Genomic DNA, 20,190 nt, shown 5'->3' on the forward strand with positions numbered 1-20,190 from the left:
GGACAGCAGTTTATAAAACGAACTCAGTGAAGCTGCTCTGGAGGCGGGCGCCGGCCAGGAGGCCCTGGCCCTGTCCTAGCACTCTCCTTGAAGGCCTCCACAACGCCACAGAGCACCAGTCAAGGACCACCGAGCTTGAGCACCTTTTACAAAGCAGAACAGGCCACCCCAAAAGAGTTCTAAGAGGCCAAGTGCTCCTATAGAGATGAACATTCCACTTCCTGTTGCCACATTTTAAACTATTTATTGAATGAGGCAGTAATAGACAGAATGGGAAACAACACAGAATCCATGCTCTGCTACTTGGGTTTTGCTTTTCTTCTTCTTGGCAATTTCTCAAACTATTAGGAGGTTATTTCACCACAATGGAACACGGACTTTAAAGCCCCTGAACAGCTTCACAATGACGATAAAAAATAATAATTAAAAAAATAACAAGTTGTAGAACTAGGACTGTTTATATGTAAATTTCCCTTCCCTCCCCCTATTACGTACAGAAAAAAAACATACAAAGAACATTAGAGAATTTTATATAAAACAAGCAAATACAAGAATCTGAAACTTTTCTCAAAGGCTGAGCAAGACGTGAAGAATCTTTTAATGTCGCGTTAAAAAAAAAACCACATTTAAATACACGATCACACATGGGGGGCCCGGGAGGAGGGAGGAAGAGTTGTCCCTGTACTCAAGGAGCAGAGATTTGGCCTGTCGAGAAGTCAGGTGAGTTTAGCCGCTGGAGACTCAGGGCTTGCAGCTGAGAAATCACAGAATTTAACAGTTACAGAGAACACCCAGACCAGTCGGCACCTGTGAGGAGGAAGCTGTGGGGCCTGACCCACCAGGAGGAGCCTGGGAAAACTGCAGGGTCCCTTCTGAATCAGGGCCTGAGCCGGGGTGCAGGAAACATCCTAGGTCCCTTTCTCTTCTGAGGTCCCGCAGTAGGAAGAGCCAGGTGGCCCTGTCAGTTCCAGTCTCCTCTGTGAAGCTACAGAAACGTACTGGAAGGGAAAAAATTGCTCCCATTGGTGTGCCCTGGTCTTTGAAGATTTTTCTCTCCCTCCTTCCTTTCCCCTTCCAACCCCTCCCCTCCCCCTCCCACTCTCTCCCCTCCAAGCACACACCCCCAGGCACACCTGACGCGCACGCGCTCCAAAAAACCCTTAATACTTCTGTTACCTTCAGTTCATATACATGACCAATTCAGGAGACTGACCTTAAAACCAGAGCAATATTTTAATAGTCATGAGATCAAGACGACTTCCTGGGAAGGGGAGGAGATGGGAGGCTGAGGAAAACCCTCTCGTCCCGGCCTGGAGCTTTAAGGACATTCACCTGCCTGTGGCAAGGTCAGCACCTGGGCCAGCCCGAGGAGCATCTCAGCTGCCAGACCACGAGGCCCTTGGACCTTGCAAACACAATTTCTGGACCCCACCCCATTCTGGAACCTCCTTCTTCAGGTGAGTCCAGTAGGGAGAGTTCTGGGTGGCCACTGGGAGGCAGCTTTGGTGAAGGGCATGGTCACCTCCGCCTGAGTTTGTCAGTAGCTCAACGCATGACCCTGGTATGAACAAAAACCGGGTGACTGTGTCTGGCCACGTACCCTACACCCACTAAACTGGGTGAATTATATTTTTCCACAGCTCACCTTGATTTCATATAGATAATTCCATGCGGGTTTCATATATATATATATATATATATATATATATATATATCTACATACATACATATATATATACTTTATATATATGTAAATGTGTATATCCATATGTACACATATACATATATTCACACTCACACATACACACACATAAGTATACACACATGTTTCTGCAGAAAGAGGTCCTGCCACAATTTGGCTTTTTCGGGACAGTGAAACTGACAACACAGTATCTTATTCCACCAATCCCAGAAAATCAAGAGTGGTGCTTTAAAAAATGCAATTCCAAAACCCACTGCCTTTCTTCCTTTTTAAAAAAAAAGGTTAACAAAACTTTTCTTCCAAAGTCGAGAGACTTAATTCCATTTGATTGCACCTCTGCAAACGTGTAAAAAATTTTGAAGTAGACTAGAAAACGACGCCATGGTATGGCCGCATGTCACTGTTCCAGCGTCACCACCTCCACAGCCTGGCCGTCCATGGTAACTGTGCTGTCCGATATCCTGGTGGTCACAGGGGCCATGGCCACCTGCACCGGCCCATTGCCCTGGGCGAGGCTGGTTACCACAGTCTGGTACATGCTCACAGGGATCTGGACCAGTCCTGGGGAGACAAAGGGGAGACTGTTGGTGGGGATCGGGCTCAGCTTCCCAGATGCCGGCTGGACAGGGTAGCCAACCCCAGCCCTTCAGGGCACCGCTGTCCAGCCTCTTGTAGTCGCACACCGACTGCACAGGCATAAATACATCCCTCTTCTTACCCATTTTAATTCTTCAAAATAGACTATCAGGAAAGGGAAGTTTGAAAAAAATTGTGGAAACATGCCCCAGGGCAGGGTCTCCCCAATTTGCCAGGAGATGACCCTGCCTGCCTCCACCGTTAGGAAGCCAGGCCGGTCAGGTGTGAACCCTCCTCCCCAGCCCAATCCTGCTGACTACCTCCTTCCTCTAGGAGAGGCTGCCATTAATTTCCTTTGATGTTCTGTTACTGACTTCTTAAATCGTCTGTCTGCCTATGCTCGAGTTTCTCTCAGCTTAAAAACATGTCTCCCTCAATCCTATCCTGTTTTCTGGCCACCGCCCCCTCCCTTCAGTGTTCACTTATTTGAAAAAAAATGCTTAGGGCATGGTTTTCTTGATTTTAGAGCCACAGACCACTACAATTTAAAAATACAATTTTGGGGCAATTTGAAAAGACCCAACTGTCTCCTAATATCACTATCATTTCACAGTAGAAAGGAAGGTTTAACTACAAAGAAAGGAAGAAGCACGTGATCTCAGAAAAATGGCAGTCCTTCATAAGAAAAGTTGATCTTTTTTTTTTAATGTTTATTTATTATTGAGAGACAGAAAGACACAGAGTGTGAGCAGGGGAAGGGTAGAGAGAGGAGGAGACACAGAATCTGAAACAGGCTCCAGGCTCTCAGCTGTCAGTACAGAGCCCGATACGGGGCTCAAACCCATGGACCACGAGATCACGACCCGAGCCAAAGTCAGACGCTTAACCGACTGAGCCACCCAGGTGCCCCGAAAAGTTGATCGTTTTATAGGACATATCTTTTTTAAAAAAAGGATCTCCACTTAAATGAGGCAGAATTAATGTACATATCAAGCTCCTCTTCCTCTTAAAAACTAAATAATTAAGGGGAGGGGAAAGGATATAAATGAAGTATGTCAACATGTTTTCTGAAGATGAAAAGCACACGTAAAGTGGTTCTGACTTATCAGAGACGCGGAAGCAAGTCCTGTGTTCACGGAGGGCGCGGGACATTGTAGCTCTCACTACTGTACTAAGAGACGAGGCTGAAAACGGGAATTGGCTAAAAGTGTGTATTCAGCTTGACTGGATCAGTAGCTTCCACCAATTCTAACACCCAGACACCCAGACCTTTGTTGACAGGACATCTGAAGTTCCACCACTGTGTTGAGAAAGGGACCTGGAGAGGCCCGGGAAAAGACCACAGTGCTATCTGTCATGATATCTGTCGGTGGGGCAGTGGAGGGGGGAAGACACCGAAAACACTCACCCCCATCCCGGGCCTATAGACCACCTAGCTCTGCCCTGCTTTCCCCGAGGCGCTAGCTCATCGGGAACAGAGCTGCAGACAATGCCCAATGCTGGGGGCAGAGGAAAACAAAAGCCTCCAAACTCTAGTATCTTGAGAGAGAGAAGAGATTTGTAGCATAAAGGTGGGATGCTTTTCTTAAAAAGGTGTATGAAAAAAAATTTAGGATGAAAAATCTAACAGATGAAATACATTCTAAAGAAAGCAGAAGATGAAGACATCAAGGACGTTTTTCACAAAGTAGAAAAGGTTAAAAGATGGGAAGGAGGAGAGAAAAATAGGAGGCCAAAGGAGTCCAACCTCTGATGAAACAGGATGCCAGAGGGTAAAAAAACCAGAAGGTGGGAAATTATCAGATACATTGTAAATAAATTTCTAGAACTGAAAACCATGCATTTCAGATAGAAAGGGCCCATGAGATGCCCAGCAGAAAAGATGACAAAAGATCGAGACTCTAAGGAACATCTTTGCAAAATTTCAGAACATGAGGGATAAAGCAAGGACCCTGAAGAATTCCAGAACGGAAAAAAAAGTCCTACACAAGGAGCCAGGGGTCAGAATATTATGGGACTTGTCAAAAGCAAACCTGGAAGCTAGATGAAGCAAACGCCTTCAAGTGTCTGGGAGAAAATGCCTTCCGGGAGAACTGGGTTCCCCGCCCATGAAATGACACCCCTTTCGACAGGGTGTGTGGGCAGGAGAAAGACATCTTCAGACGTGTGGGGGGGTCTGGAAGCTGGTCACCCCTCCATGGTTTCTCGGGAGGTTCTGAAGGAGGTGCTGCACAGCAGTGAGAGAGAAAAACAGAGAATCACTGAGAAGAGCTCTGGGGAAGGATGAGGGACCCAGGACCAGAGCTGTGCGGCATGCCTGGGAGGACAGACAGGCAGGACTGGCACCACCACATGGGGCCGAGGACTCAGAGGGGTCTTCCAGAAGGGGGTAGAACTGATGATTACTGCCTAAAAATCAGAAGGAATAAAGCAAGTGGTAACCGTAATAATATACTTGTCTTAGCAGTGAACAATTTCGATGTAGTTACGGTAATATAAACATACAAACTGGGTTACCAGGAAATTGCAATCATGTCTCAACTCAAGGACTAATGAGATGACTATTATTTAGAGCAGTAAAGACACCAGAAAGAGCATGAAAGGCCGCCTCCCTTTTATTGACATTTAAAACCATATCACTTTTTTGAAAATAAAAATTTTAAAAAGGGATGTTTTATCAGAATATTTTCTAATGCCAAAAAAAAAAAACCAACCCCAAATAAAATGTTATTTTAACAATGTTCTGTGTTCTAGAGGAAAATCTTGCCAGTTTAGACATCCGTATTTGATGATACAACATGAAATGGGCTTGATGTTTTGCTTGGTGACAGTCATTTTAGGAAATGTGGGCTCAGGCTGCTGTGCGTTAACAGGAATGGAGCTCACACAGAAGAGGCCAGCCTACACTTGCACGCTGGCTGAAAGGAGAGCAGGCTGAGGGCCAGGCACTGACCCCAGAACGCTGTGGGGCTCAATTTCCCTCATCTAGACTTCGCATACAGCTCTTAAATGTGTCTAACCAGCCATCTGCAACAATGTGGATGGACCCAGAATGTATTGTGCTAAGAGAAAAAAAGTCAATCAGGGAAAGACAGATACCGTATGATTTCACCCACATGTGGAATTTAAGAAACACACCAGATGAATAAATGGGAAGAGGGGGGAAAGAGAAGAGGGGTTAACAAACCGCAAGAGACTTTTACTGACAGAGAACAAACTATGGGTTGATGGAGGGAGGTGGGCAGGGGGATGGGCTAGATGGGTGATGGGTACTAAGGAGGGCACTTGTTGTGATGGGCACTGGGTGTTACATTTAATGATGAATCCCTAAACTCTACTGCTGAAACCAATATTGTCCTGTAGACTAGCTAAATAAACATTAAAAAAACACAAAAAACTGTCTCTACCCAGTCCTCTTTCAGTTCCCCCTCCCTGCCACCTGAGACAGCTTCCCATCCCACATCAATCCTCTATCTCAAACTCTTCAAACTCCACGTTCAAAAGGTTCCCAAAGCCTATTAAAAAAATGCTCCTGTTGGACATGGCATTCAAGACATCTCATGCTCTGCCCTGGCCTAGCTCTGCGGGCTCACGTTCTCCAACACAGGTACTCCGTGCTCGGGCGCTACCCCGGCTACTCTCATTTCCTGCCCAGCGGCACGCTCCTTCCTCTAAGTCTTTAATCAAGTTGTTCACCACTGGGAACTCCCTCACTCCCCACACCTTCCCCTTTAAAAACCAGCTCAGTGGTCCCTCCTCTCGGAAGCTGGCCCCATCCCAGCCCCAGTCGATACTTGAGAGTGGCCTCCTCTGGACTCTCAGCAAGCACCAGGACAGTAGTGCGTATTCTGGCGTGGCCCAGTCGGTGCGCGTGGATAGACCTTGCTGTTTGACAGAGGGCTACTTCAAGGCCAGGGTTGGCTCTGGTTCATGTTCTGTTTCCCACGGTGTGAGGTACCAGATGTGCCAGAAGGGCAATAGGCCAAGGGAGCCTATTACTGGCCTCAGCAATGTGCAGCTGGGCCCTCTGCCCTGGCTTCTAGACTCCAGGCCTGGCCTGAGTATGTGTGAAGACCATACGGCCCTTTCCATCACTCCAGTGTATTCACGATCGTCATCGCCTTCGTCCTCTCTTCTGGTCACAACGGGCAAAACTAATGAAGTGACCCCAAATGCGCACTGGCCAAGCCAGGACACCTGTGTCATCCTGCAAAGAAGCCACATGCTGGCAAACAGCAACTGAAACTAGAAGCAAAGATCAGTCTTATTTCTCTACTCTTGCTTCTGAGCTTGAGTCAGTTCCAAAAGCTGCAAACTTGGGGAACAAGTCGCACACTTCATAAACGCAGGGGTCACTTTGAGCAAGGAGACCTCCTCACCGCGAACAATCATGCTGGGATCAGAAGGTGGGCGGTGGGGATTTCAAGAACTGTCCGAGTTAAACCTCTGATTTATGATAAGTTTTTGTTTCCTAGGATGTGGATCCATGTCCAACACTGTCGTTAAAAGTTTTAGTATTGTGGGAGATTGGCTCCAGAATAAAACGGAAAAAGGTGTGAACGCAAAAATATGTATTCGCTGCCACTGTTCTAGCTAGAACAATCTTTTGAACGTAAATGGATCTTGTTGCCTTCTTTCACAATTCTTCACTGGCCCAAGGGACATGAGGTCCAAATCTCTTTGCAGGATTTAAACCCTTCACGTCAGCTCCTGTTGTTCCATTCAGACCGAGTGACCACGTATCCAGCCCTCCTCTCCCCCCGCCGTACACTCCCATCAGGTGAACCGCTTGACTGGGCCTCCACAACCTGCACACAAGCATGCCTTGTGCCTGCAATGATGGCCCTGGACTTGTTCCTTGAATGGGCTCCTATTCTTCCTTCCATGGCAGCCGGTCTCTCCTCCCTGGCCTTAGCCTCTCTCCTGAGGTCCTGAGCACTCTGTACAGGCCTCCGTGGAGGCAGCGCTCATATTCACAGGCACTGTGTGCATGTCTTCAAGAAGACGGTCAACTCTGTAAGGGACTCAGAGTCCTCAGCAATCAGCAGGAGCTCAATGAATGTTTTCTGCACTCACAGAGAAACTTGCCTTCGAAGCTCGCACAGGTGTCCCTCCCGGAGACAGGGCGACTGGAGTGGCCCCGTCCTAGGGTGATTAGGCGGTTTTGGAGCCAGGAGCTCCCAGTCAACAGAACAGTAATGTAAACATGACTGCATTCAGGACTCATCCAAAGAGGGGCTCATTTATAAAGATTTCGTCTTCTGTATCTCACCTCACAATCGGGAGGAATAAATCTGGCCTCTGCAACTGGGTGATGGAATGCCTCCCTCCACAAGGCTGTCTCGAGAGTGAATGGCTGGGAACAGCAACCACATACCCGAAAAGCTTTTCAGAGCTTTTCAGAATTTCACATGCAGGGTCATTCCATAACCCCAAATGCCTCGAAATCCCAATTCCATTATTTTCTACATGCGGTTCCACCTTAAATCAGTGCATTACCATCCTACTGTGGGGATTTTAGAATTTCAGAATCTCTCTCTCACACACACAGCCATTTTGGCATGGGATTAGATTAAACCGTCTCAGCAGCTCTGACCCTTTCTGTCCACGGAAGGGGAAGGGGGAGGGGACTGGCGGCTTGCAGGCCAGCATGAGCTAAGTCGGCCTCCTGCCCTTGGAGGAGAGATGATTAAATGCTGAGGCACAGTAATCAGGCTGGGATTGTCCCTGCATCTGCTCAGCCTGGCCCTGATTAGCCCTAATCTAGAAGGTGTATGTTAATCTCAGTTTATATTCTGGGTCATTTCGTTTGATTAAGCAACAGGAAGCCCTTCACATTCTGCTTTCAGAGTTTGAAGTTCTCCGTCTTGTTTGTCTGAGAGACCCTGTACAATCCTAGCAGTAAGCCTCTGGGCATCTGTTTGGCACTTTTCAAAGCCCTCTTACATCCAGTGTGGATCATCTGATCTCTGCTAAGACCCTAGAGACGCGGGCAGGGCAGGTGTGCCTTCCTCTTGCAAGAGGACAGGCAAGTTCCTTTGGCAGAAACACAAACTTATCCTAAGGGCACATACTGAAGATTTAGGGCCCCAGTCTCGAGTACCCCAATATTTCAAAGCCATAAGAAACCTTAGCATTCATGTGGATTAGTAAACCCCTTTCTTTTTCTTTAAACTCAAAAGGAAGCAGATACAAAGTTTATTAAAAAAAAAAAAAGAGAGAGAGAGAGAGAAAGAAAGAAAGAAAAGAAGAGAAAAGGAAACACAGAGCAGAGTGATTTTCTCCCAAGATGACGGAGTTTGGCAAAGCCAGGCGTCCAGCCTGTTGATCTGGGAGTCATTCTGTGGGCTCAGCCACCCTTACCATCGAATAGCAGGCCAGCAGGGCCCAGGGAGGCAGGGGACTTCCCTTTTTGGGCTCACTGCTGCCTCTCCCCTCAGGCTTCCAGGCTAGGTTTACAGAACTGGCCAAACTGGGAAGAGGCCAAAGGCGCCTCAGGAGCCACAGTCCCGGCATAAGGATTTCCTTGCCAAACAGCAGTCAGACTAAAATCTCTGGAGGAGTTGGTGGCTCCAGGACCACATTTCCCTGCAAAAGGCAATGAGACCTAACCCTGCTCACCTCCCTCCTGCCTGGGTGTCCCGTACTTGAGCCCACGTGGTCAGACACGCCCCACCCACTCTTGCCCAACTGCACCCCTCCGGTTGCCTAGGCCAAAACTGCAGCCGCCTTTGACTTCACACACCATCAGCAAATCCTGTCAACTCGCCCTACAAACGTAAACCCGGAATTCCGCCACTTCTCTCTGCTGCCTCCCTGGACAAAGTCCTATCCTCTCTTGCCAGGACGACGTTTTATCTTCCTTTGTCATCGCCCTGCTCCAGCAGTTGTTCCACTGTAGCCAGAGGGACCTGCTAAAACTTTCACATGACACGATGGGTATCAGGACAGGCTCTGAAGGTTCAGATCCCTGGGCGAGGCTGCCTCTGACACAACTCACACACTTCCCACCCAACACCCTTCAGAGTCAGGTGACCTTCTGGGGGGAGGACATGCAGGGAGACTGACTAACAAGGCGGCCATGCTACCACTCAGAGTGCTCCAAGGAGACCCCCGCACGGGGTCCATTCTTCAAGGGGCTTGCTCCTCTCATCAGGGCCGTCATCTCTCAGAAGGTGATCATCTGGCTCTTAAGTTTCCCCTTTTCAGGAGAATCTCTATTTTAAGAGACTTAATTTCGAAAAATAGGTAACACACGGAGGGCATAGTAAAAAAGGTGCAAAAAGGGCATGGGGTTGAAAAGAGTCAGTCTCCCTCCCAGAGGTAACTACTTGTGGCCAGTTTCTGGGCTCGTCCGTAGTCTACCCAAGACTGGGAGATGTGTATACGTGTGTCTGGGTATTTTCCCCATTCGAACACTGCATATGTTCATACTCTTCTGCACCTTGCGTTTTTGGAGATCTTTACTTACAACACAAAGAGAACAGCTGCAGAGTATTCCATTTGTATGAAGGTGCTTAATTTTTGTTTCACGTCAGACGGGTAGCGTGCCAACGTCGCAACAAGGTTTGAGGGAGGCACATGTCACACGACAGTGCGAACACCCGATCATCATGCTCATGTACTACAAAAGGATCTGGAGGCGCTTGATTTTGATTCACCAGTGCTCTAATGACGCACGTCTTGGCTTTCCAATCTTTTGCTATTGTACTTAATGTATTGCAATTTCTCACATACGCAAGGATAAATATCAAAGACTACAACTGCTTAAGAGGGTATTTATACTTCAAAATTTCATAGGTGCAGGGGCGCACGGGTGGCTGTCAGTTAAGCGTGCGACTTCGGCTCAGGTCATGATCTCGCGGCTCCTGAGTTCGGGCCCCGTGTCAAGCTCTGTGCTGGCAGCCCAGAGCCTGGAGCCTGCTTCGGATTCTGTCTCCCTCTCTCTCTGCCCCTTTCCCGCTTGCACTCTGTCTCTCTCTCTCTCTCTCTCTCAAATATAAATAAACATTACCAAAAAAAAATTTCTTTTAATTTCATAGGTGCAGTAATGGGGGACTCTCAACTGTTCCGCTCAGCCCAATTCCTTTCAAGACTCAAAATAATCTACCTCTAGTAGTGGGATTTAAGATTAAGGCATGATGGGTGACAGGGGAATACACTTTTGGACAGACATTTGTCTTTGAGCCTCTCAAATCATATTACATGGGTAGCAGCTAATGCTATCTAGTCATAAGTCTGGTCTGGTCTTGTCATCTATGTGATCATTTGCTCACGTTTAGGGGCTTGGCCCTATTTTCTGCAAAACAAGAGGCCTTGAGGTTTGTAGTGGTTTGTCTCTGATGGGGGAATGAGGGGAGGCTTTGTGGTAGACCATGGGCGCCAACGAGAGTAACTTTAAAGGTTAGGGTCATAGCCTTGCACACTCTGAATTTATCATTCATGAGCTGACCTACTCTATTCCTGACCTCTCCTGAAGTAATGAGTTCCATCACTTACCTACTGTATAATGGAACACACACACATGTGCACGTGTGTATGTGTATGTATGCAATTTATTTACTTAGGGGGATTCATTTACTTTTCTCAACACTAACTCTTTTGGTATTCTGTGATTTGAGGAATACATCTACATTATCACAGCTAAATCTTCTTGAAATATTGTTTGGCAACGGCCATCCCAACTCCCCCCACTCCCCCAAAACACGCATGCACGCGCACGCACGCACAAAGGACTTTGATGGCTGTCTATTATGGGAAAAATAACAGCCAAAGAGCTACTAGTTTGAAGGATTACATCAGCCTTTCCCACAAATTACTCTACATTCTCTCTTCATTACAACCATACCTGTCCCCTTAGTGTACCCTAACATCACATGTATTTGCTCAGACAGATCTCTCGACCTAGAATGATCCCCTGCCAGTGTAAGTCCAATTCTTCCACCAATTTCCAAACATTTCATGGAGATACCACAGAGAGAATGGCCCGTCAGGTTCTTTCCTTCCTGTGATTTTATTCCCTCCACCATTTGGCACCGGCTCTGTGCCAACCTGTTTCCAAGTAGTTGTTGTTCTCTGTATAATCTGCTGTCTTTAAAATACTGGGAAGCTTCAACACAGTAGATGCTTACTAATTAAATATGACTCCAGATCTCGTTCCTCGTGATTTGCAGGAACTTGGTTACATTCCTATCAGCCTTGGCCTCCGCAGACTGAAGGCCTTGAAGCCTTTCACTCTGTTCCCAAGTGCAGCAGGATTTTCACAACAAGACCCTTAAGGCAGCGTAGCCAAATGCTGTATCGGTAGTTCCCGTGCATTCTGTGTGAGGGTCAAATAAGCTATTTTATTTCCTTTAAAGGTGTGCCAATCAGAAGGACTACATGTGACTCCTGGGTCTGCCATCGAATGGCTTGTGAACCTTGCTTGCTTCAAATGTAAAATGGCAGTTACTAATCTCACAGGGCTGTCGAGGACTAGATGTGCTGACTTCGGTGAAGTCTGGCACGGTGCCTGGCACACAGTAGGTGTACAATGAATGCCAGCTACTTTTTGACGATGACTTCGAATGAGGGGTCTGATGAAGGCTGGTGGCGTCACGGACGTTAGACTAAAGCTCTCAGCAAACAGAAAGGAAAGCAGAGACAGCACAGATCTCCTTTCGGCAGTGATGTGCTCCTGCCAGGAAGCACATCATTTGCCAAAGGCCTTCGAAGATGTAAAGATTAGAGATAAGAGCCATGAAATCAGGGCAGATGGACTGGCGGGCAGCTTCCTTTCCGAAATGCGGCGATGGTCAGAACTGGCACTGGAACGGCACCCTGGCATCTATGACATGGCTGGCGACTCAGCGCATCGGTGAAGAAATAATCCAGGCTAAACCACTGATCAATAGCAAGAATGTTAAATACACGGTGAGGGACAGTACGATATGACGTCATCACTCTGATAAATGTGTAAAGCCCTCCGGATAATAACAGCATGGGCTCAAGCCTAGCAGAGCACAGGGTTACAGGCCTGGCCACGGTCACCCGGAACCAGACTGCCCTTCCCCCACCCCGCCCCAGCCCGGCAAGATAGAGCAGGACAGACGGCCTGGGGAAGAATGGGCCTTTCATTTGCCCTCACAATCTGGGAAACCTCTGGGAATTGTTGTTTGCTGTAACTGAATCTTTCAGCCCAAAGGCCTTCCAAGTTGGTCATGGAAATATCTTTAGTTGGGAGACAAATATTGATGGCTGTCAGGGAGAAATTGAGAACTAAACAAATAAATTTATCAAATCAACACATGTGGTGGAAGAGAAAGGATTCTTAAAACCCAAAGGAAAAATTTACAATGTAATGCTTTCTGTAGTTTATGGATGTGAAAGCTAGCTACAGGTACCAGGAAAATGCTGGCTTGAATGGGGATCCAGAAGACTGTGACTGGAAAAGCTAGGAATAGATAAGAAATGAAATCATAAATTATATTACCTAAGTAATACTCTGCAGTTTTTATTTTTTATAGTTTTTTTAATGTTTTTATTTATTTTTGAGACAGAGAGAGACAGAGCATGAGTGGGGAAGGGGCAGAGAGAGAGGGAGACACAGAATCCGAAGCAGGCTCCGGGCTCTGAGCGGTCAGCCCAGAGCCCGACGCGGGGCTCGAACTCACAGACCGTGAGATCGTGACCTGAGCTGAAGTCGGACGCTTAACCGACTGAGCCACCCAGGCGCCCCTCTGCAGTTTTTAAAGAGCCATCAAGGGTTATCTCCAGGTGTCTCTAGGGGTGACAGGCAGGAGGGAAGTCCTTTAAAGTCTTATTTGCAGGCTTGAGAAAGAATTTACACCAGGGACTGAAGTCTAAGACAAGCCACTGTTATACGAAGAAAAACAGGCGTCATGTGTACTGGTACAGCGATGGGAGAACGGGAAGGAAAAGCAGGGAGAGAAGCTCGTCCAGCAGGCAGGCAGATACAGAAGCTGGGAATGACAAACAAGGACCAGAAAGAAAGAGGACAGTCTCAGGGCAAGAAAAGGAAGGTCATGAAAAGAATGCCAATAGCAAATGAAAAGGAGATCCAGGTAACCTTCCAGACACTGAGACAAGGAGGAAACAGAAAAAGTATTTCTCTCCCAATCATTCTGCTTCTGTTATATTAGCTGCTTCTGGGACATTTAATCTTCCTCTTCCGTGTTTTCTAAGTCCGTGGCTTTTGGGTGCATTTGAGGGATTTATGGATTAAAATATGTATTACACTTGGCGTGCTGAGTATTCTCGTGGAGCCAACAGCAGCCTCGCAGTGCCTTGGGGTAACAGGCACTTCTCGGCATACAAGGTTTTCTCCCCTCTTGCTAGACAACGTGAACCCTCTCTTGGAAAAACCACTTTCTGCGAGAACCTTCACAGCAGACTCTGTCCTTTGCCTAATTTTTCAGACCACCCAGAAATTTCTCTTGCCCTCATCCCATAAGCCAAATGTTAAAAATAAATTCATTTTTACTTTGCTAGTGAGAGGTACAATTCTACAACTTCTGTTTGAAACTACTGGTGTCCAGGAATATTCATGAAGTCAGGGTGTTGTGCTTCAGAACCACTGTGGTGTATTATCCTGCAGGCTGAGCCCCCAGTGTGGGGCTGAACAAGGTGACTTCAAGGCCTGCTGGTCTGACCAACAGGGCTTTAAACTGAAAATGGCAGGAGAGAAAAGTATTCAGCTGAAGTTTGTGGGACACGTATGTGCTTATTAGGAGGACATCTGATCTGACCTTCCAGAGAAGGGAAAGAGATGCTCAGTAATATCCAGAAAAATCACTGGGAAGAAGGAGGACACTCAAGGTCCCCAAAGTCTATATACCAATGGAAGGGTCTGAGCAATACAGAAAGTGTTGATATATATATGTTTTTAAAGATTTTAGGTAATATCTACACCCACCATGGGGCTCAAACTTACAACCCCGAGATCAAGAGTCAAATGCTCCACTGACTGAGCCAGCCAGGTGCCCCATGGTACCAAGATGATGGAAACCTCAGGGAAAAGTTATCACACGAAGGCTTTGCCAACAGTCAGGTGTGGAAATGAATACAAGAGCCAATCAGGAGTTACCTAGAGTTGGGAACGGAGATTTATTTATTTTTCTGTTATTACTTTCAGTGTTTTCATTATGGAGAATTTCAAACAGGTACAAGAGGAGAGAGACTAGCACAAGGAACCCTCCCCCCACCACATTCCAAATGTGCCCACTATCCAGCCCTCGCCTCTGCTAACTGAACACAGAAAGATTGAGGCAAAAAAGCTTCTAAAGATGTTCTACTATTTTTCAATCCCTCACTAAGCACAACCTGTAGAGTACCATTTAGAAAACAAACACTAGAACATTCTAGGAGCATATAAAGAGCAGAATTAAGTTGTCTTTAGGCAGTAAGACACCTGAAGACAGTACACTGGAAAGTAGAAATAAATAGTTACGGGGTTTGATAGTCGAAGGAAGAAATCTATCTCAATAAACTTCATTTTGTTCAACTATTTATCCTGCCTTTCCTATCTGGACTGTATTTAGCATAATCAGATTGCTAATGGGGACAAGTTCTTTATAGAAGAATTCCAGCTTCTGCCAGAAGGCGGAAGGAATGACACTAGAGGAATCCGCAGGTTGCTTTCTCTGCACAAAACTATCAGCGGCTAAGACCATTTGGTGGCCGGAGAACGGAGCGGTCCGCCATCCGTGCCGGGTGCCGTGCCTCTGGTGCCTTACACTGAGGCTGCTGCCGTCTTTGCCCAAACATGAGCCCCCTGCGATGCTCGGTCAGCCTCTGCTTGCGATGGGCGGTGGGCCAGACAGAACTTTTAAAAAGCACTTGAGCAAGATGTGCCTCCGGGATGCGGCGGGGAGGAGCGGCCACAGGACACGGTCTCCCCTGTATGCCCCGGTGCCCGGGGTACAAAGCCATCTCTGACAACCTCCCATGGAGGGCTCTACAAATCCTTTGGTAAACATGCCAGCACACGGAGTGCTAACGGTGTGCGTGTTTGTAAAAGCAGATCTTACAGTCGGCTCTTAGTTGAGCCGAAGGGAGGGTCAGCCGTCTCTCCCATAACCTGGAATTTATGATGCGCTTTTCTTGCAGCAGACTTACTTAGACTTACTTTCCTAATTATGTCTTCCTTAAGCTAATATGAAAACTAATTTGTGTTCCTTAAGTACCCAGCAGCTGGGTGGGGGGTGGAGGAGATGGTCCAGGCTTACGCTTGCTTGTTGAGAGAAACTGTCCAAGGATTTAAAATATGTCACGAGTTATCTGCATGACAGATGATCTGTATGTGGCAACTGAGAGTTGACTATACTTACATTTATAAAACAAACGGGCTACTTCTGTCTCATAGGGCTGCTATGAGGATAAGGAACATCATATTTACATGATTTAAGGTCTCGAGAAAAAGGAGAATATCTAGATTCGAGGTAGTTTTGTTATTTCACATAGGTTTCCTCTCAGGAGTCAAAGCAACCATGCAGGGACTTCTAAGAGGCAGACAAATGAAGGAAGCAAGGTTGAAGACCCTGCTCTTGGTCCCCAGAGTTGCCGAAAACGGAAGGTGCCACTAACTCAATGGTCCACCCCAGTGTGTTGTCCACGCTTCACGTTGTAGACAAAATGAACAATTCACATACACCCTCTTGGCCCTTGAGCACTCACATGTGCCCTTGTTCGTCAGAAGCTCTGTTTAATGAGAAAACTCTCCAGGCAAACAGCAGGGCCGTGAAAGGTTTAGGAAGGGGAGACCAGGGAGTAGGTCAGCTGAAAGTGGACCTTCCTAAAATGAAAGTCCTTTCTGATAGGTATAATTCATTACTATTATTTTGGGTGTGTGTGAGGGTGGAGAAAGGACGGGAGATTCTTGCAGGAAAACAATTTTTTAAGGTGAAAAGATAAAGTAACATGGCTGGAAGGAGCCGTTCCAAAAACATCCAGGCAAATTCTCTTTTCCCCCTCCAAACGAGGCTGAAACAGGAACCTCCCAAGGCTTGCTAAAGCAGTCAAGACATTTCAAAAGGTTCAGACTAATCTCTAAAACAGCGCTGTCCACCAGAACTCACTGTAGAGATGGTCATGTTCTGTTTGTGCACTGGCCAACACGGTGGCTAGAGAGCACGTGAAACGTAGCTGGTAGGACTGAGGAATCCATCTGTACTTCGACTCTAATTAAAGTTTCAGTAGCCAGAGTGCAGCTCTAAAACCTTTCCAGAGCTTCCAGTGAGCCAACTCCACGTTATAAACACGCTTCGATCGTACACACACCATAGAACATGATAAGAGTTGCCTTTGTTAAATGGAAACTCAATCTGAAACTGGATGCTCTGCGTTCACCTAAAATATATTTTCCTGGCATTTCTCTTATTTAGACTGTAGGGTTTTCTCCCTTGCTGCTCTACCCCATCAACTTCTTTTAACACCTCCCACCCCCCCAGGGGCCCTAGGTGAGAAACTTTATCAGCATTGGAGAACAATATAATATAGCTCTACATGACAGTACTACAGGCAGTACGGAAAGCTTGGGCTGGCTAAAATCAGAATTGCTGGACGCCTCTTTCATGCGCCAATCTGATAGCAGGGTTTTTGTAGTCTCACTCAGAGCAGTGTCTCAGTTTCCATATTTAGACCCCTTCAATGATTTTCAGATCCAATGGCTAGCTTTACAACGGAAAAGATGTGTTTACCAATTTCACTTCGAAAACCCCTTTTTGGCTCTGAAAATCTCTAAATTGGGGCCTTTCTAATAATGAAGATTTGGTGTAATTATAATGTCACAGGCAATTGTGCTGACAGAGCAAAACCAATATGTCTCCTTGCTAGGCCTTTGCTCTCAGCCTGACCAACAGGAGGAGAAAAGAGGCTTTGTCAGGAGCAGATGTGCAGTGGGAGGCCCCGGGAAAGCAGATCTGCTGAATGGAGCAGGTGCCACTTAGACATTCACTTTACTGACTCCAACCGCAACCTCCCCTTCATTTGATATCCTGCTCTTGGCAGGAGGATGGGGAGAGAGCATCATTCAAAAAGAAGCATGTTTATCCTGTTCAGATTACGGCTCTGCCAGGCTGTTGCTGCTGCTGCTGCTGGGCTCTGCACATTTGCTCTTTATTAAGCAAATGGTAGAGCTGGGAAGTGAATCCCTGTATTTATACAGGTAACCTGAGAGCCAGAGGGCCCCAAACCATACTGGCTGTGATGTACAAGCTATCGGAGTTAATAACAGTGCGCTGACATTCCTCCAAAATCCTAATGGAAGCATAAGTAAAAAAGGAAAGTCCAACTTAAAGACTTCATTCTATAGGAATTCTTCCTGTCACAATATTCTGGCTCTTGTGCGAACAGTGATCAATCCCCTTTTAACGCGCTTAATTAAAACCTGCTTTTTCATCCACATATTAAATAGAAATGACTCCAATTGAAGTTGTCCAATATGGCTCTGGATTTGGTATGCCAAAAAAAAAAAAAAAAAAAAAAAAAAAAAAAAAGATTTCCCTTTACAGAATATTACCTGCAATGACAGGCACCAAGATTCTGCTGGAATCATCTAAGACCAGAATCTGCCTTTCGAATACAAAGACTCAGAAAGATGTGGGGACCTAAAGGGAAGGAGAATGAGATAAGGAAACATGTAACTTGGCCCTCATAACACTGGGGACGGGGAGGTGACTGACTGGTCAGTCCACCTGCCAGGTGGCAGGCCCCTTTCTGGGAATCTCTGCCCCGAGGCTCTGGTCGGAGTCCTCTGGTCAGAATACCCCGGCTCAACAAGTTCCCCAAGTGGAGAACACCTGACACAGTCAGACTGAGGGACAGACGAAGGTGTGCCAACCCGGTTGGATAATATGTGCTAATTCCCTCTGGGCCTCGAGGGGCCGACTCTGGAGGCATTCAGCTTTTAATACGGAAAGCGTCTAAGAGCTACATGGGAAGGACGTGGCTCTGGCTCAGATGAATATTAAGAATAGAGAACAACGAGTAGAGGCCTGTCGTTTCATTGTACGCGCGCTTTCTTTCTGCCGTCTTCAAGTAGCAGAGCCTAGATGAGCAGTTCCTGGTGTAAGAATGATGAATTCCCGAGGCCACCCTAGTTTATAATGGTATAGGGGAGACAGTACATCCCCTCTGGACTTGCGGACTCCGCAAGGGGAAAGATGAATCTAAACATCACACTGGCACTTTCACGAGACAGTCCTGCTCCTTCTGAAGGTATCCATAGGTTAGCATTTTTGTAGGGGACAAAGGCACCAAGACCCCTGACAACCAGCCCCTCCAGCTGTGGGGGCTGTTTCTGATGAGAGACAGGAAAGACCTGGTAATTCTGGAGAAGTGAACCTCAGTTTTGTTTCCCTAGCACACCTGAGGGACACAATATGCTTTCATTAGCAACAGGGGCTTTCGAAAGCTGGGATTCTGTGGGAGCACTACCTGCTCCCCCCAAATGGAGGCTCGCTGGACCAGACCCTAAGAATGTGTCCTGGAAGAGCTAAGAGTGAATGTTCTCAAGATTAATCTCCTTCCCATTCGGTGTGAGTGCTTAATAATAATAATAATAATAATAATAATAATAACAATAACAACAGCAGCAGCAGCAATAGTAGCAGTGATAGTAGTTAAGTTATTGCATGCTTACAATGCTCCAGGCACTAAAAAGAGTGGGACTAAATATTCCTGGGTCGCCTGGGTGGCTCAGTAGGTTGGGCCTCCGACTTCGGCTCAGGTCATGATCTCACAGTCCATGAGTTCGAGCCCCGCGTCAGCTCTATGCTGGCAGCTCAGAGCCCAGAGCCTGCTATGGATTCTGTGTCTCCCTCTCTTTCTGCCCCACCCCTGCTTGCACTCTGTCTCTTTCTCTCTCTCAAAAATAAATACACACTAAAAAAAAAAATTCTCTGCTGCCCCTAAAATTAGTGTGATTGACATATCCCCCTGGATGGGGAAGCATGGGGAGTCAGAAAACTTGCCATTTCCTTGTGACAGCTATTCTGGGAGGCATTTTGGATTTTAGGAGGTAACTGTGAAGGGAGTCAGGAAGGAGGACAAACTTCAATGCTAGAAAAGGGCTCGGAAGGAACATATCTGGGCCAGAAAACTGTAAACCCCTCTGGGTATTCTAGAAATTGGAGCCCCAGTATACACCTGTACGTTTCTATTTCAGAAGCAGCCATGTTTTCATTGTGAAATCTGTAATTCATCCAATAGTAATGGCTTCTTTCAGCCTTATGACCCACCAGGCTCTGGATATTTGATCCTTTCTGGGGTCACTATAAATCATTAATGCACCTCGCCTCAAGATGCCTGTAGCCAAGAAGAGCAATCTGCCTCTGGAAGGCATCTGGGTGGAAGTGTGTAAGTGGCCCGAGTTGCGCATAAAGAGACTAGGAAGCGGGTCTAGGTGTCTGCACTTCCTCTTGTCTCAGGTTTTCCTGCGAGGCTCTGTCCTTAGAAAATAGGCCAGTTCTTCTTGCAACCCTCCTGCCCAGCTGTTCACCCGTTGTGGATTACTTCAGTCACATGGTGATGTTTTTTTTGCGGTTTTGTTTTCTTTTTTAAGCAAAGCCATGCTGTCTATGAGCGGAGAAGGTCACCGGGAGGCAAGGCTCTGGAAGTACTGGTGCTGCCCTTCCCGCACAGAGGGGCACAGCTTGCCAGAAGGGCAGTCTTTTTTGCTAGAGCCTTTAGATCAGCGCCATCCAATACACTTGACTGCAAAGACAGAAATGTTCGGTATCTGTGCAGTTCATTCGAGTAGCTACCACCTACCTGTGGCTATTTAAATTTAAACGTGACTGGGCGCCTGGGCGGTACAGTTGGTGGAACATCTGACTCTTGCTTTTGGCCCAGGTCATGATCCCAGGGTCCCGGGATAGAGCCCAGCATCGGGCTCTGTGCTGAGTGTGGAGCCT

General features: G+C 46.9%; 1 protein-coding gene and 1 non-coding gene across 5 annotated transcripts in view; both read right to left on the bottom strand.

Annotated features, from left to right (window-relative positions):
• Positions 1 to 224: 224 nt before the first annotated feature.
• The window catches only part of NRF1 (nuclear respiratory factor 1), a 143,698-nt gene continuing 123,732 nt past the window's right edge, over positions 225 to 20,190 (bottom strand). For 3 of the 4 annotated variants that reach the window (XM_027075459.2, XM_027075458.2, XM_027075461.2), the window contains one exon: positions 225 to 2,263. In XM_027075459.2, coding sequence (XP_026931260.1) covers positions 2,100 to 2,263 — 164 coding nt within the window. In that variant the 3' untranslated portion in view covers positions 225 to 2,099. Of the gene's footprint in view, positions 2,264 to 17,795; positions 17,884 to 20,190 lie in introns of all 4 variants that reach the window. The other variant, XM_053218090.1, reaches the window with a different exon arrangement.
• On the bottom strand, positions 9,811 to 9,914 carry LOC113604278 (small nucleolar RNA U13). Its single transcript, XR_003426153.1, has one exon. It is a non-coding gene; the product is annotated as a small nucleolar RNA U13 (small nucleolar RNA).

The sequence above is a fragment of the Acinonyx jubatus genome, chromosome A2 (genome assembly GCF_027475565.1).
Source record: "Acinonyx jubatus isolate Ajub_Pintada_27869175 chromosome A2, VMU_Ajub_asm_v1.0, whole genome shotgun sequence".
Classification (NCBI taxonomy): domain Eukaryota; kingdom Metazoa; phylum Chordata; class Mammalia; order Carnivora; family Felidae; genus Acinonyx; species Acinonyx jubatus.